This window comes from Protobothrops mucrosquamatus, unplaced genomic scaffold (genome assembly GCF_001527695.2).
Source record: "Protobothrops mucrosquamatus isolate PMUCROS unplaced genomic scaffold, P.Mucros_1.0 scaffold6535, whole genome shotgun sequence".
Classification (NCBI taxonomy): Eukaryota; Metazoa; Chordata; class Lepidosauria; order Squamata; family Viperidae; genus Protobothrops; species Protobothrops mucrosquamatus.
This window is the reverse complement of record NW_015392358.1, coordinates 4,733-21,695: the sequence shown is the minus strand read 5'-3', so window position 1 is coordinate 21,695 and position 16,963 is coordinate 4,733. Positions and strand designations below refer to the sequence as shown.

General features: G+C 37.5%; 1 protein-coding gene across 1 annotated transcript; it reads right to left on the bottom strand.

Moving 5' to 3' along the window:
• Positions 1-626: 626 nt before the first annotated feature.
• On the bottom strand, positions 627-15,576 carry LOC107300268 (protein FAM13A-like; the record flags this gene model as incomplete). The annotated part of the gene is made up of 5 exons (XM_015829605.1): positions 15,557-15,576; positions 13,592-13,778; positions 11,364-11,440; positions 10,885-10,927; positions 627-771 (listed from the first exon to the last, which is right to left on the bottom strand). Coding segments are annotated over exons 1-5 (472 nt in total), but the record flags the coding sequence as incomplete, so codon positions are not given.
• Between the last annotated feature and the right edge of the window lie 1,387 nt (positions 15,577-16,963).

The window sequence follows — 16,963 nt, the reverse complement described above, 5'->3', positions numbered from 1 at the left end:
GCCTCGGCCGGCGCAGGGGGCAGAACCACGCATGCGTGGCGCTCCCGGGCAGGGAAAGTCCTCGACTTACGACCGGTTGGGTAGTCCTCGACTTACGACCGGTTTAGTCCTTGACTTACGACCGGTTTAGTCCTCGACTTACGACCGGTTTAGTCCTCGACTTACGACCGGTTTAGTCCTCGACTTATGACCGGTTGGGGTCGCGGCATTAAAAAGGTTGAGAACCACTGTGTTAAGGTATCTTTTAGCTGATTTGCCTTTAAACCACAAAAATGTTAGCAATCAACTGAATAGGACAGATAAAAGACAAAAACATTTCTTTCTCTTTTTCTCTGTGTTATGTTTCTGAAAAGAATGCCCAGTGGCATCTTTTCCAGCAAAAGCTCAGCTCTTGTACTGAAACAGTTTATTACTTTCTGCAGATTAGCTTTCCCCAGTTCAGTGTTCTTCAGACGTGCAATTCAATAGACGTGTGGATTGAGAAGCTACTATTTAAGACATCTGGATAATAACAGGCTGGGGAAAAACTGTCACAAATCATCACAGAAACAAGAGGGAAAATCAGAGAGAGAAGTAAAAAAAAAATGCAGTCCTGCTGAAATTCATGCTCAACAAAGCAATCCTACCTTCCCAGTTGTCACTGCACAAGCTCGACAAGTCCAGACGAGGCACTTCCGATATGAAAGTGTCTTCCTGGCCGTCAATTTCTGGGCTCCTCTGTAATCTGACTTCAGGAACGCCGGGATGCTCCTGGATCTTCATACTTGAGCTCTGTAGCAAATCCCCCCAAAGGAAAAAACAAAAACAAAAACCTTTTGCAAACTTCAGCATAAACGGAAAGTACAAATGTCAACAATCACACGAGCGCAAAAAACCAAAGCAGCTTTTTTCCCCTTTCTGTAGACAAACTGAAAAAATGGGAGCCTTTGAGTATCCAGTCTTTTCCCCAATTGCTCCCTTCGATACTCATGGATCACTTACACTAGTTTAAAAAAAAAAACTAAAAAAAAAAACTTTTGCTCTGGAAAAACCTTCTGGATTAAAGAAACAGAGTAAGCACGTTCAGAAGTTGCTTCTCTCCAACTGAGTAAGCTATCGGTAGAGTTAATACTTGAACGGCTTGAAAAAGACAAACGCAATTGAGAACAAAGACTTTTTAAAGTTCTGACTTCTCGGTTTCCAAAAAATGCATCACCTAAGAGGCTGCTGTTGCTAAGGCTACAGTGCCACAAAATCCCTCCTGGAAATTGAGGATACTCCAGTCTTCCTTCTTCCTGCAATGGGTCTCCAGCAAGCTGTGCTGCGGTATAGCGCTCCGAACGCTAGCAGAGTTGGGCTGGCTGGGTGCACGTCCTTGGCTTCCTGTGGTTGTTTTCTAGCTGGGTGTGGGGAAGGCAGGCCTATTTATGGAGGAGCTCTGGGATATTACAAGCGGCTGTTGCGCAAACTGAAATCATAACGGGCTTTGGCATTTAATAACTGGAAGGGGTAGGGGGGGGGCCCTGCAGAATAAGCCACCCAGCAGAAATGCTTTACATTCTAACACATCTTCATTCTCCTCTCCCTCCCCCAATTCCCAACCTTAAGCAAGAAACTGCTGAGGAGATGATCTATAATGTACGCTGGAAGAAAGAAACAGAAAGCATTCTGCACGGTGCCCACTCACCAGATACCCGATATGTCCTGTGTGTGTCTGGGTAGATTAAACTCATTGCCCCTCTTGTTACTGGCTTTGCGCACTTAACCTGTCTGACTTTATGTTCTGGGCATAACAGCGCACTCAATTTCTTTTTGCAAAATGCAGAGAAATTTAATCCAAAGGGACTCTCAGAGGAACGCGCCTGATGTAAGCCAACATACTTAAAGTCTTTAATTGTAACTTGGGAAGAAAGAGGCAGGGAAGGAAAAATGGCAAGAGAGACTTGGAGACTTATTTTCCCCCCCATACGATTAGAAAGGGCAGGAATACTGGGAGAAAGAGTTAAAGCAGGTTAACAGGCACTATTGTAAAAACATGAATGGCTCACAAAGGTACCGGCCGATTTTTAACTGTGATTTATTTATTTAGAACAGTCAGAATCTATTTGTGCATCTGAAACTCTGCGTAAACTCCCTGCAGTTCTTTTTTCCAGTATCTGCAGTGGGAACTGTTAACATTAATCTGCTCTGGAATTTGCCAACATGCTGAATGAAAAGGACGGTGGGAAATAAACTGCACTTTGCTCTGTTGATTGTAATGCAAATAATCAGCACTGCTTTCAGATGGTTGTCAGGAAGTTCAAAAGCAAACAAAAACCAACAAACTGGAGTAGCACCATTCTATATAATTTTATTCAGCCCCTTTATGCTCCCGAGTCTATATATTTATACATGCAGCCTAAGTATAAAATCTTGTCCACCCATAGGGTGCAAAGGAAGTTGCAATAAATCTAGATTTTACTTTAGACCCATAAAACTACCTAAGTTTAAGAAGGTTGCCTGAGCAGTCCAGTCGCCAGGAAAGTGACATACAAAATGCAAACAATCAAACCACAGATGTTCTAGAAACCTAAGGAATAATATATTTGTACTGCAGGCTTCATTCTGCCAAACCAGCTCCAAGAAAAGACTTTATTATTATTATTATTCCACTCAGTATCCAAAATAGTCCCATTTTCTTTATGGAAAACATGCTCCAATCTCAGAAAACGCAAATCAAGTTCAAAGTCAACATCCTCAAAAACAACATAGCATTTCTTCTGTCTATAGTTGTTCTGACATGCACACATTGCACCATTAACCACGATTTATTCAATAACCACAGTTGGCTGAATTCTTACAATACAATAAACAAAACATTAAGAACAGAAACTCCTGCTCTGCTAGATGAAGCTTATCACCCATCTTGTCCAACAGAAGCCCAGACACACAAACAGGATGATCTTACTTTCCTTACTGCTCACTAGGAGCTTGTGTTTAAAGGATGCTACCTATAAACCCGGATGGAATACTCAGTTATCAAGCCTAATCAGTCCATTCAAACTGATAGCCACACTATCTTGTATGATTCTCACCATAATTACTATAAAGACCACCATAGAAAAGATATCAGCTACAGTAAGAAAATAAAAGAACAGAACAGGGAAGACAATGTTTTTATTGTGCAACTACCTTTCACCACTAACAGAATGTCAGAGGGATCTAAAAGTGGATGTTATGTTCCAAAAAAAACCAAAACCCTAACTCAGCAGGAGAAGCACAGAAATCAACTTCTAGAAAGGGACTAACGATCAGGTTTGCGAGAAGTAAAAGGAAGGAATATAAAATTGGTTTATTTGACCAAGGTTAAAATACATATGTTAACCTTTAATGGACTTTTTAATCACATCAGGACTGAAATGACAATGCTCTATGATCCAATTGTCCTTCTCATCCTCTTCTTAGTAATTCTCCCAACTATCATTGGGGCTCCTGGATTGCTCCATTTTCTTCTGCCTGCAAGATTGGAGTCTTGCTTGATGACCAGTTGACTTTGGTCCATTTACTGACTTTATTTGCATTTGATGAATATATGTAGCATCCAAGAGGATTTTGGCAGAGAAGACTGCACCGAAATTGGTGTCTACTTTGTTTCATGCCTAAATATGGCAATAATCTTCCTGACAGGTGTTCCCGATTCTTCTCTTCATCTCCTGATCCTAGTGAGGAATAGTGCTGTCTGGGCTCTGGCAGACCTTCCACATTATTCTCATCTTTCAATAACATGGCAAGCTCTCTATCTGAGCCAGAACCCAGTTTAAATTATTCTTGCTTGTGCTAAGTGACAAACTCTCCAATATCTGTTTGCCCTCATTTCTACCTACAATTTTGCTAATACTTTATGTTCCTTTCTGCAGGGCATTCTTGGTTCCTTATTCCAGAGTCACTGCCTCCCAATACCAGGCTTTTAGAGATCTGGCCTTGTGACTCCCTTCTTGCCTTTGACTCTGTACAAGCCATGCTAAATAAAGGAGGCTTAAAGACCTTTATATTTGATTAGCGGCTAATGTAGTCAGGCTGCTCCATTCTAGCTGATAGTTCCAGGATAACACGTCCTTTAAATTATCATGGATGTTTATATAGTCAGTGCTATCCCAGGATGCTATTTCAAGTGTATTGCTTTCATGCTGGATGTTTTTAATGTTACTTTTTGCTTACTGGATTCCGAGTTAATTTTATTAGATTGATCTACAATTCATTATTCTGTTATTGTTATTCTATACTGTGCCTTGATAAAGGGCTAAATAAATAAATAATAACATTACTGCTAGTTTGCCTAACAAGGGAAGCATGTTTTCTCAAGCTGAAACACTTTTGACTGTTATAAACCCATCAATTGCATAACTTTTTATTTCCTTTTTTTCTCAACACATATGTACGGCATTTGCTGCTCTACAAAATGAAGCCTAAGAGATAAACATATTGCAACTTTTTTTTAAAAAAAAAAAATCAGTCGATCTTCTTGACTATCATACCTTTATCCAAATTATGTAAAGAAGCAAACATAGCAATTCAAAACAAAATTTCAGACTGTCCTGTTCCCTCTAGCCCTACTTTGCTGTGAAGGAAGAACATGATGGCTAAAGGAACATCTGAAGAACAGGTTTTGTCATAGGGTATAAATGACTTCCCTATCTTTTTCTTCATAAGACACACTGTACCAGGTCATTAATCTCCGCTATGCTGTCACCACTGTAATTTAAAACTACCAAGGATCTTTCAAAGCCAGACAGTAAAATCATTTCAAGAGTGGTCTAGCTAGCTCCTATACACTAGGACTTGCCATTAATAAAAATTTGGGTAGATCAATTGTACATTCAGAACATTTTATTCAATAAAGAGAATCAAACATTCCTAAGGAAACATCCAAAAGCTATACCGCACATTCATCAACCTTAAGAGCACTAGTCAGCATTAAATCCAACTGGGACCTACTTCAGTAAGTTTATATATAAAACCATATTAGGAATTTATTTCCTAGTAAATGTTAGTGCATTTTATCTCTGACAATACTTAGCAAGGTTTTTTATTTATTTATTTAATAAATGGGGATGCCAGTGTTCTTATCTACAGGGTTGGTTATGGGGGGCTATTGCTCATTCTCGCATCTTGAAATGCGATGAATAATCTACAAAACTTTCTCAAGAATGGTAGATTCAAAGACAGCTGCATTCCAAACATATATGGATGTATTTTTATTTTTTGCTTCTGATGCCACTATTCAAGCATGGTGACAAGCCTATCTGTGGTATCATCCTTCTCTATGCTTGTGAGAACAGAGTGGGAAGCCTATAGGAAAGCCAAGAATCTTCAGTGCTGAAAAATGATCTGGTCCTGCCAGAAAATAAGGGGGCATAGCATGGTCACATTAAACTGCATCTTCAGGTTGTCTATGGAGATTCACAATCATAGTTGTCCCAAGGATACTTTTCTCAAAAGCCAACTGAACTTTTCCCCCCCATTGAAAACATTTAACTTCTCATCCAAGATTAACTGAAGAAGATTCTTCGATGAGAAGCGAAATGTTTTCAAAGGAAAAAATCAAACAAACAAGAAAGCCGAGTTGCCTTTTGGAAAAAGCACCTTTGGGACAGCATATTCAGGGCTTACTCAGCAACATAAGTTAGCCTGCCTGCTATTCTATTTGGAGTCTGACTTGAGATCACATGATGCAAGCATCTTCTCTACATCTGGTCTACATCTGGTTGGGATGGTGGGAACTCCAAGGATATTCTCTCAGTCATATAAATGTAACAAAATACAGAAAAGACGTAGAAGTTCAGGTGGTGATAGGAGGCTATGCAGCCAATATGTTATTTACCACTCAGTTATTTGAAGTTGACCAAAGTCCCGCCGTGAAAAATCTCCAAAACAGGTCCTATCCAATGACTGCTGGGTCATTGAACACTAAGTACAACAGTGAAGCTTTGGACAGGTAAACACACTAAAGAAGTGGTGGAGGAAAAAGAAGAAATGTTATTGTCTTTTCACTTAGACCAGTGGTTCTCAACCTTTTTAATGCCGTGAGCCCCCCAACTGGTCGTAAGTCGAGGACTAAACCGGTCGTAAGTCAAGGACTAAACCGGTCGTAAGTCAAGGACTACCCAACCGGTCGTAAGTCGAGGACTTTCCCTGCCCGGGAGCGCCGCGCATGCGTGGTTCCGCCCCCTGCGCCGGCCGAGGCGTAGCTGGCAAGCAGCAGAGACGGAGCAGGCCGACCACAAGCTGGCCCAGCTCAAGGGAGGTAAGGCACCTGCCAGAAAAAGGGAAAGAAAATGGCAGACAGCCTTGCTTGGCGACCCCCGTGAAATGGTCGATCGACCCCAAATGGGGTCGCGACCCATAGGTTGAGAACCGCTGACTTAGACATAATGATATGGCATTTACCTAGGTGGGATTCTAAGTGTCACCTCCTTTGCCAATGTCAGTAGGTGAGACAGCAAATGCCTAAGTTGTGTAAAATTTTACCACCCAGCACCTCTTCAGGATTCAGCTTGTTTGTTGACACACATTTTGGTCACAATGCTCTCAAGCACAACATCTTATTTACACACAAACGAACTGGAAGAACTGAATGTAGTTAAGATATGGTTGATGTCTTATCCATCTTACCTAGATGACAGGTTCTAGTATTATTATTTTTTTTTTAAAAAAAGGGAAGACAATTTGGGATGCCATATTTCAATGTCAAGGAGCCAGACGATATCTCTTTGGTAACAGTTTTATAAGCAGGAATCAAATTAAAAAAATGCAAAAAGTGTTTACAATTCCCAGCTCAAAACACATGAAGGTGAATATCATCTGGCAAAGAGAAATCTAAAAGTATTAGTTGGGCAAAAATATTCCAATTCTTCCTTGGTAGAAGTAATAAACTGTTTCAGTATTGTACTGAAATAGATGTACATAAATAAATATGTGTATTTATTTTCTTTTGAGAGTGGGCATCAGACTTTCATTTTTTTAAAATGTGTGCCAGTAAATAAGGTTATTACAGAAAATAAAGGTTATCTTATCTTATCATTAATTTTCTCCAGGTACACCTATAACTAGTCAGCCCCTAATCTTTCTATTCACTTGGCCAAGAAGCAATATTTACAACTGCATGTAACTATCTACTTCTTTAAGGTTATATGAGTGTTTTCTAAGAAATCACCTCACTATCTCTTTCAAATCATAATTCCTTTTACAAGAAGATATCAATGACTCCCCAAACCTACTGTCACTGTTTTCCTACTAGATCTTACTAGTCATACTTACACCCCAATTCCCTACTCACTGGCATCTGTCTTTCCAGCACTATATTATTCTTTTTAAGACTTTCATATACATTTGAAAGTCAAGTGTACAGTACACTTATGCAACCATATCACAATATATGTAGTTGTCATCAATCGATGTCTAACAGAAAGAGCATGAACATTTGGATTCCAGTCAAGAGTATAAGAGCATGGATTAAGCATGAAATGCAAGACAAACCAAGAAAATGACTTGGTTAAACCCTCAAAGAATTTTATGCAATGAGATTAAAAAGAATGGAAGAAAAAATAAATTCTATGACACTATTTGAATGAACTAAAGATTAAGACTGTTAAAAGTTAAAGGAATGAGTATAAAGTAGCTTATTGGTCAATATTAAAATAAGCCATTTATCTACTGTACGTTCTGAAAACTCTTTATGGACTTTATGATGACACCAAGATTGAAAAGTTTATGTTTTATGGATTTGCTTATAACTAAGGAGATACGGGATGAAATTTTTTTGTAACCTTAAGGGATGAAGAGTTATTAAATTTCTCCATATTTGTAATGACGGTTAGAATTCATTTCTTTATATAGTTCTTTTCTTTTTCTTTAACATATTTTTTTCTTTTTTCTTACACTTTTTATTATTTCATACTATTCTTTTTGTTTTAAGTTTCATTTGTATTAGTTGTTATTTTGAAATCAAAATACTTAACAAAATAAGTAAAACTATCTGGAAAGAATCTAACATTTCTTGATTACGTATTACCCAAATCACACAATTTTAGGGCAAATGTTATTGGGCAAAGCAATCAAAAGAGGTGTCTTACAACATGTGGGGAGACAAATAAAATATCTAACTTTGAATCATTAAAGCACCCACATTTTTTGCAAAGCTCATGTGGCTGTTTGAAAGCTATCTCCATTTATATGCATTTTAAAATGCATTTTGGGCATTCCAGATTGTTTACCTTTCCTGGCAATGAAAACTTGCAAGAAAACACAAAGATTAGACATAGGAATCAATGATCCAAGAAACCTTTCCAATAAAAGCATTTATTTAATGTCTCTAGCATTCTGCAAACATGAGAGACAAGAGATCCCCTAGAAACCATATTTATTTATGCCTATGTAAACACTCAGTCAACCTTGGCTGATTTCAAAAAGCAGGGTTATATTGCTTATTGTTATTCAGTGAGAAATTGCCAAGAAATCCAAGGACTGCAGACTAGGCTGGGAAGTCAGAAAAGCATTCCAGAAGAAACAATTTACTGCTGCCTAGAATTTTACATGATCGGTTCATGAAGTTATCAGAGATAAACTCAACTCAAAGGGGGCAAGACTTTATTTAACAATAGACTTGGCAATGGAATTAAAAACATTAGGTAGAGCTGTATTCTTGCTAAAAATATACAGTATTTTGACATGCAGCTATTCAATAGGGACTCATTTACATAGCTGCCCTGTGGAGAGCACATTTTTGGAAGGGGAAGAATACAAACCATCATTACAATTTGCTATATAGACCCATCCTGGCATCCTGCAACCCCATTGGATCAAAACATTGGTTCCAATTTAACACTGCCTAGTTATGTATTATAAGCACGCCATAATTCCACATAACCACCATCACCAGAATGTGAATTTAGCCACAGACTCCAGCTTTCCAAGATTTTTCTTTAAAAAAAACTTTGCTTAAATATATGTTTTCATCAAATACTTTAAGAGGCAAACACAAAATCTCCAAAACTGGTAAGTTCAGAGAAGATGTTTAAAAAAGATTTTCAACAGCCAGAGGGAAAAATAACCAGCAAGATTCCTGTCCCACTCTCAAGGCTTGTAGATGTAAAATGAATTATGCAAAATAAAATCATCCATGCAAATTGGCAAGATAAATACAGAGAATCTTTATGTTGGCACAGCCAAACCGATTTGTTATTTCCAGCACTATTTCTTGTTTCATCTGTCTTAGATTAAACGAACAGCTTCCTTGAAAAAAGATAATAAGATGTTGAAGCATCTCTATCTCTAGTCATCCAGATTCTCTTTGCTTCTGAGAAAATAATACGCTAAAGGTAATTTCTATAAAGAAAGGAATGATCATGAAAGAAAAGGAAAACAGAATTGACAGGAAACTGTCATTCTACATATGGATCTGCCCTCTCTTAACCTCTCAGTCCCAAAGGGAAGGAATAAAATTCAATTCATAAGCTACATTATTGAGGCAAGAGAAAAATATCCAACAAGATTAGAGAAAAATTGTATTGAAAAGGTCAAAAATAAGTGAACAGTATTAATACTAATACTTCCGGTGTTGGAAGCACCATAGTGAAAGGATTTGCAGGTAACATCATGGTTGCCTGGGGGACGCCCAGGTGGGGGCTCCTTCCACACCTCTGTGATGTTGCCCACCAAAGTAGTACCCATTAATCCAGTGGTCCCAACCTTTCCGGTTTGGCAATCCAGCGGAGAGAGGTAGGGGATGGTTCCATGTGAGTGGTAGGTGTGCAGGCGCAGCTTCATTTGCCCAAGTGCTTGCCGCTAATGCAAGTGGAGCTGTGCGCTCACCCACTGCTTGCATGGCCTGGTTCTAAATGGGCTGCAACCCTCTAGTAGGCCATAGCCCAGGGGTTGAGGATTCCTGCATCTACATATGGTTGCCTGCTTTCGAACTGTTGGATCGGTGGAAACTGGAGCATGAGATGAGACCTCACTCCGCCCCATAGCAGCAATGGGTCCCAAATGCCAGGCTGCTGATTGTCAGTCCAGCTGTCTAACCTCATAAGCCACCACGCTTGTTAGGGAACAGTTATTTCATCAGATCAAAGCAATGAACACAGGCTGTTTTCATGATGCTGGGAGCAAACATGCCCTTCCTGAGTAGGTATAAAACTTACTAATAAACCAGGGTGCTAGTTTCCTAGCATAACAGTTGCAGAACAATTTAATCTCTTTATGAATGATGAAGTTCTCTAATTTAAATCTCTTTCTGCCAAGAACCAAGTAAGAGACTCTGAGCAATCTTTTCTTAAACTTAAGCCTCCCATTTCCAGCAGGAATTTAACTGTATAATTTTACTTCCACAGCTGGAGTAGAAATATGACTAGAAGATCAGGGGACTCAAGAAGATTTGGCCAAGGCCTTAGATGCCCTTCAGAAATCTGTTCTCTGATTTCCAAGTACAACCAGCTAAACTGGTTCAGTTGCACTGATTCATGACCACGTCTAGATCAATGGTCTTCTTAAATGCTACTTAGAATATTTTTCAAGGAAGCTTCTTACTGTACTAAAATAAAATCATTTTTTTTAAAACATCAAAAATAATCAAATATTTAATTTTGATGAATTAAAATTCATTTAATATATATATATGAAAGATATCCACTTACGATTTTAATTAGTATCAAAATTAAAGTTCAGAATCATGTGTGCTTGGAAATCTATAAACTCAATCTGAAAATCAAAGCCCTATGAGATCTGAATGTTTCTAACAAAGGTAGCTCTAATTAGATTCCACATTCTTTCATTATTAATGTTATAAATAACAAAAGCAGAGTAACAACATTAATAATGAAGTGAAAGTAATACGTTATTATTTTGCAAATGGTACAAATGGACACAAACCTGATTGTGCATTAACAAATCATCCTCATTTTTGCCATCTTTGCTACAAAAAACAAGAAAGAAATATTAAGGAGCATGTCATAAAGGAAGCAACAAGCAACGTACCATTTTTTTATAATCATAATTTTTTTTTAAAAAAAGTGGGTGAAAATAAAACTTAAAATTTCAAATCATGCTTTATAGTTCCTTCTTTGAGACTTGCATGGAAAAGCCAAGAGATCAATCTACTATTAACAGACGTGAAATACAATATGAATACATAAAATAAAGCATTCATTATAAAGTTAAAACATCTTTTTCTGAAAACTAGCAGCATTTTCAAAGGAGGACATACGCAGGCATACAGAATCAAAATTAGCTTTTTTTTCTCTATGTAATGAAACTGGTTTCAAAGTATAATTGGATTCTCTAGTATAGACCTTAACTGACATTTTAAAAAAACTTTAATTTTAAGACAGAATAAATTCTAAGCAAGTCACCTTTCTTCAGAAAACACCTCCATTTCATCTGGTCCTCTTCCATCTACATGTCTCAAGGAACCAAAAGTTTCCATCGCCTGTCAAACATTAAGACAATTGTTAAGAATTATCATTTTAAATATCACCTCTCAAAACCTCTAAATGTAATTGGGATTTCAACTGTCAGCGCACCAACGCACACCACAGTTGTGTTCCATCCATACTAAAAAATGCTATTTATGATATAGGCAGTGAAATAGAAAGGAACTACGAAGAACTACTGACTCAGAGATGGTGGATTATCACACTGCTGTGCAATGGGTGATCATGAATGATAGTTCCACGGAAGGGATTTCTACAACCTAGGAAAATCTGAGGAATTAGAATTAGTGGAAATCCATAGAAAAATTCCAAACCTGCAATATTATAAGCCCTCTCTAAAATACCTCTGTTATCTCAAGGGTTTCTTTTCCAAGGGCTCACCCCAACACAGGTAGTCCTTGACTTACAATTGAGCCCCAAAAAATCTGTTGCTAAGGGAGACAGTTGCTAAATGAATCACTGCAGTTGTTAAGTTAGTAACGTGGTTAAGTGAATCTGGCTTCCCCATTGACTCTGCTTGTCAGAAAGTCACAAAAGGTGATCACATGACCCCGGGACATGCAATTGTCGTAAATATGAATTAGTTGCCAAGTGTCTGAATTTTGATCACATGACCGTGAAGATGCTGCATGGTCGTGTGAAAAATGGTCATAAGTCATTTTTTCCAGTGCCATTGTAACTTCGGTCACTAAATAAACTGTTGTAAGTTGAGGACTACCTGTATGCATTGGTAGGCTTGAGTTTCCTATGAAAATGGTTGGTTTCATCCTTGATACGTTGAGCAAGTCTAGTTCAGGTACAGTGCACAGCCGTAATGTTCTTTGGAACATTCTTCCTTCTGGGAGAAGTAAGACCTCGACCTCCCTGCCTTCAAAACGATTTGTTCCAAAGGGCATTTGAGTGCTTTGACACAAATATTACCTTGGAAAAGATTCATTTAGTTGGATTATTACTTTATTGCCTGGCTGTTTTTTAAGATTGGAAACAACCTTTGTGGGAAAATGGATAGCCTATATATATAATTGTATGCATGCATGCACACACATATCTGTAAATAAATAAAACTATGATGTGAAACTAAAATAGCTGGTTTCACACTGTGTTAAGCTGAAAACAAACAATGACATGGATGTGCTGCCACTGTTTTCACTGGTTCATTATAGTATACATAGTCCTCCACTTATGACTGATCATCCGACTGTTCAAACTTACAACGGACTTTTAAAAAGCTACTAATGACCACCCCTCAAAGTGATGTCAGCCCCCCTCCATGGTGGTGCTTCAGATGCTTAGCAACCGGCTCACATTTACGACTGGTTGCATTGTGCCGTGGTGAAATGACAATGATTTTTGTCAAGGTTAGCATCTGGCCCAATTTAAAATTCTATTTGTCATCTTATAACGTGTGGCACCAAGGTATATCAAGGACTGCTTTGTCAAGTAGTATCCTGTCCATCTATTGCAAATATCTAGAGAGGGCCTGTTGAAAGTCCTACTCCAATATGAGCTTCAGAGACTGTGAGGTAGGTGGCGTACCCTGTAATAGTCCCACATTTGGAAAATTTCTGTGCATAGAAGTATTTACCCCTACCCATTCTTTTGTTTTGGACCTGAAGATCTTATTTCAGTGGATCTTTGCCCATAGTAAGATCGCAGGTGACCCACCTGTTTTACTATTATGATTATAGTTATTAAACCAAGGTCTAGGAGTTTTATAATTTTCATGGTTTTCTTTTTTCCTCTCCTGTTATATGCCTGTAGAGTCTTGCATATGAAAGAAAGTACAAATATCTCAAAAATAAATACATAAATGTATATCACTGTAGAGACTCATCTTTTGCTGTGAAGGAACTGTTGATGACTTTCTTAATTTTTGACAGAAAATTCTGGGTTACTGAATAACACAATGGGCAAATTCTTTATTATTTAAACTTACTTCTGACTTGCCCACTGAATGCAGTTGTTACTTGCAAACTTCAGACTCTGGGGCCATTTCCTCAAATAGTTGAGGAAATGTTACAGAGCTATTCGGCAAGAATAATCATCAAGACCACTTTAAATTTAGACGAAATATGAGCTGGCTGTCCATGGGTCATACTAAGTCACAATATGACATTTGAAAGCTTGACTTTCATAATTTTGCTTACCAAAGAACTCTCTTGGTTGTCGTTAAGCTCAGATAATTTGGTGCTGGATTTCTGACGTTTTGGTTTACTTCTTTCACCAATGTAACCAGAACTGTTCTCGTGGCATTTTTCCACTTCCTGAGCATTTAATATACACTCTTCAATGCTACTGAAGCCAGAAGGAATATTTTCTTTATTGATGACCTCCCTATATAGGAAGAGGGGGAAAAGATGGCAGAGTTCCAGATCATTTCCAGTTACTCATAAAGGCAACCCAAGCAACCCAATTACACTTCCTCAGATGTCTTATAGCCTAATATCTCCTGGCATTTTCTTCAAAGAATCTGCAGAGTCTATCTCTAGTGCAGAACAAGGGGTCCAATGGACAGATCTGGAATTTTGAACCTTCACAAAATCCCTATCATGGGTGAAACGTGCCTGTTCACAAATACCAAACTGTCAAGACTATTCTCTGCCAGATCGTCTAGTCACCTAGTAACGGGCATAATGCAATGTTTTCCAACTTGGCAGCTTTAGGATTAAGCCTTGGTGGTTGGGGAATTCTGGGAGTTGAAGTTCACCCATCTTAAAGTGGCCAAGGTTGAGAAATTCTGGCATATACCAAAAGTTGATATGCGGTTAGAGCCTAGCACTTTGTTCTATGATGTATAAGCTTTTTATTTATTGGTTTAAAAAGTTTAAACATTAAAGTTCACTGGGGAGGAGTATCATAGAAGCTTAATTACCTATCCCCTATCTAATCTAGCATAAAGCCAAGTGATGCAGCAATGTAATTGAACTGAAGCAGACTGAACAATGCTGGATGGGATACTATCTGGAATTTCTTGGTTGTAATTGTTTGTTTTTAATTTTTTTTAAAAAAAGCACCTGCTACTCAAGTAGTCAGTTAAAAGTTTGAGTAACTTTTAAAAGTATGATTCTCAGTTATTTCACAAGATATAAAGCTTCATACACACACACACACACACACACACACACACACAGAAGTTTATTCATTTAGATTGAAAAACTGACATAAAACATAGACATTCTGCAGAATGTTCACTTTCTGTCAAATCTTTTTTAAAAAAATCAAAAAGTGAGGAGAACTATGATGATTCCAACCCCTCTTTCCACAATTATCTAGGAATAGAAGGCAACAGAGAAGAAAATGATGTAATTCCACCATTGACCAGATATACTAACTTCTGGGTCACAGATTTCACTTATAGTCTAGTTATAAACTGGCTTACAATGATGCGGAAAATCAGCTACTGAAGTCTGCAATCCACTGCTTATGGCTTACAGTTAGAACTGTGTGGATCCACTCTAAATTAGAGTCCCATATTTTAAACTAAAATACTGCAATATTTTCATTATGCATTTTTTCTTCTTTCCTATGTGCACATTTTGGCAGCCTCAGTAACGTTAACTGTGATTTATGAATTAACATTTAACACTGTGTACTAGCCAAAAATCAACGGTGTTCAGAAAAATGATGCTGAAATCATGGTTTAATGCAATCTTACAATGCTGTTGATGGAAGTAAAGAAGGTTTATCAAGGATCCATTTATGAAAATCTCACAGCCTATTTGTATTTTGTGTTTCATAAATCTATGCCATGTAATGATACTGTTAGGTAGGATCAAAGAATCTTCTGCAGACCTCTGGCATTTAAAACTAGGTATCTCTTTCTAATCTTAGCATATCACTGTGATGCTAGGTTCAGCTTGTTCTGGGCTCAGATTTGCAAAAGATTTTGAAGGATAAAAGAATAAGACTGTCAAAATCTTATTCTGCTGCTAGAATGCTACTGTTTCGAGATGAATTGTTCAATCCTCGTAGAAATGAGTTGATTTGCAAATTGCACTTGACTAAGGTAAAACATACAGAAATGTAGTTAATTGGTGTTATTTTAATTCTCTGCCCTTTTCTTTTTTTAACTCACACATTTAATTTTTGGGGGGCTTTCTGGTTTTTTTTACTCCTTTTCTGTGCTCTGCATAATTGTGAATGGGGTTTGTATCTCTAAACATGAATGTATGTATAACTTTTAAACACTCTGGAGGATTTTAAGAAAGCACATAACAAGATGAATATGGGTTCTGCTTTGCAAACATATATTCTTCCTTTATGCATCCTCATTTATTTCTCTGGTGATGTGACTTGATCACTAAGCTAGGGATAGATATTTGTTGAACCAACATGTTCTGAAATAATTAGGCAATTTTATCTTAACAATAAAACTAGGAATTCACATCTGTGACAAATGTTTGCCAACAGTATCCTGCACTGGAGAACTTCAGCAAAACTCAGCTAATTGTGATAATAATTTGAATACATAGAATATTAGCTCTGGAATGCATCAGGCTTCTTGACAACCTGGGGGGGGGCAGAACCAGCTTTTTGGAATTATCTGACAATTGCTATGAGAGAGCTCCAAAACTGTCTCATAGAAGAAGAAGAAAAGAGAAGAAAAAAGCATACCTATCTCTGGTTTTTCGGCCTTCATCTTGTTCTTTATGGTGTCGTCTGCGCTGCCCGGTAGATACACCAGAAGATGTTAATGAGGTTCCAGATTCAGAGTCTTCAGAACTTTGACCACTAGAGCCATGAACATCAAAAAGATGTTGTTCAACAGCTGTCCGGATAGTCTTTTCTAAGAATCTGTCAAACCAATATAAATTACACACACATACATATACACAAGTATAGGTATTATTTTTTAAAAAAAATGATAATGAATTCCCAATGTGAACCTTTCAATATTTTTATACATTTATAAGTGTTTGCCTCAAAAATGATTTGCAAGAAGTGTTTCAAATATGACTTGTTCTATATTAAGTTCTACTATTCATTAAAAGAGACCAACTTTTTTCAGGCTTCTACGTAAAAACGGAAAGAAAGAGACTTCTGCTTTAAGGGTTGTCCTAGCTTGAATGAAAGGATTCCATAAAGCAGCAGCATTTATTTTCCTGGGGAATTTATTATTTTGCTAGGTTAGATTTATTAAGTCATTTGTCCCATAAAAAATATTTTTGTATTTTTATATCTCTTAATGTTAAGAGATTAAAAGGGTTATTTATCCAAATAGGTTTGCTAGCATTTTCTACTTCGATTGATTAGGATAGGATAAATATGTTTGATTAAAAAAAATAGATGGAAAAAAAGAGGACAGGAAAAAAACTCCACAATAAATCGAAACATAAAGGAGAAAAAAAATATCTAGAGATATGAGATCTGTTCCATAGAGATATGTCCCCAATTCAAAACTGGATGCTGCTTATAATGTCTTTTGTTTTGCTGTGTCCTTGACAAAGAATTTACACAATAAAGTATGTTTTTCAGACACCTGAGATACTACCGTTCCCCCTCACCAGTTTTTTTTTTTT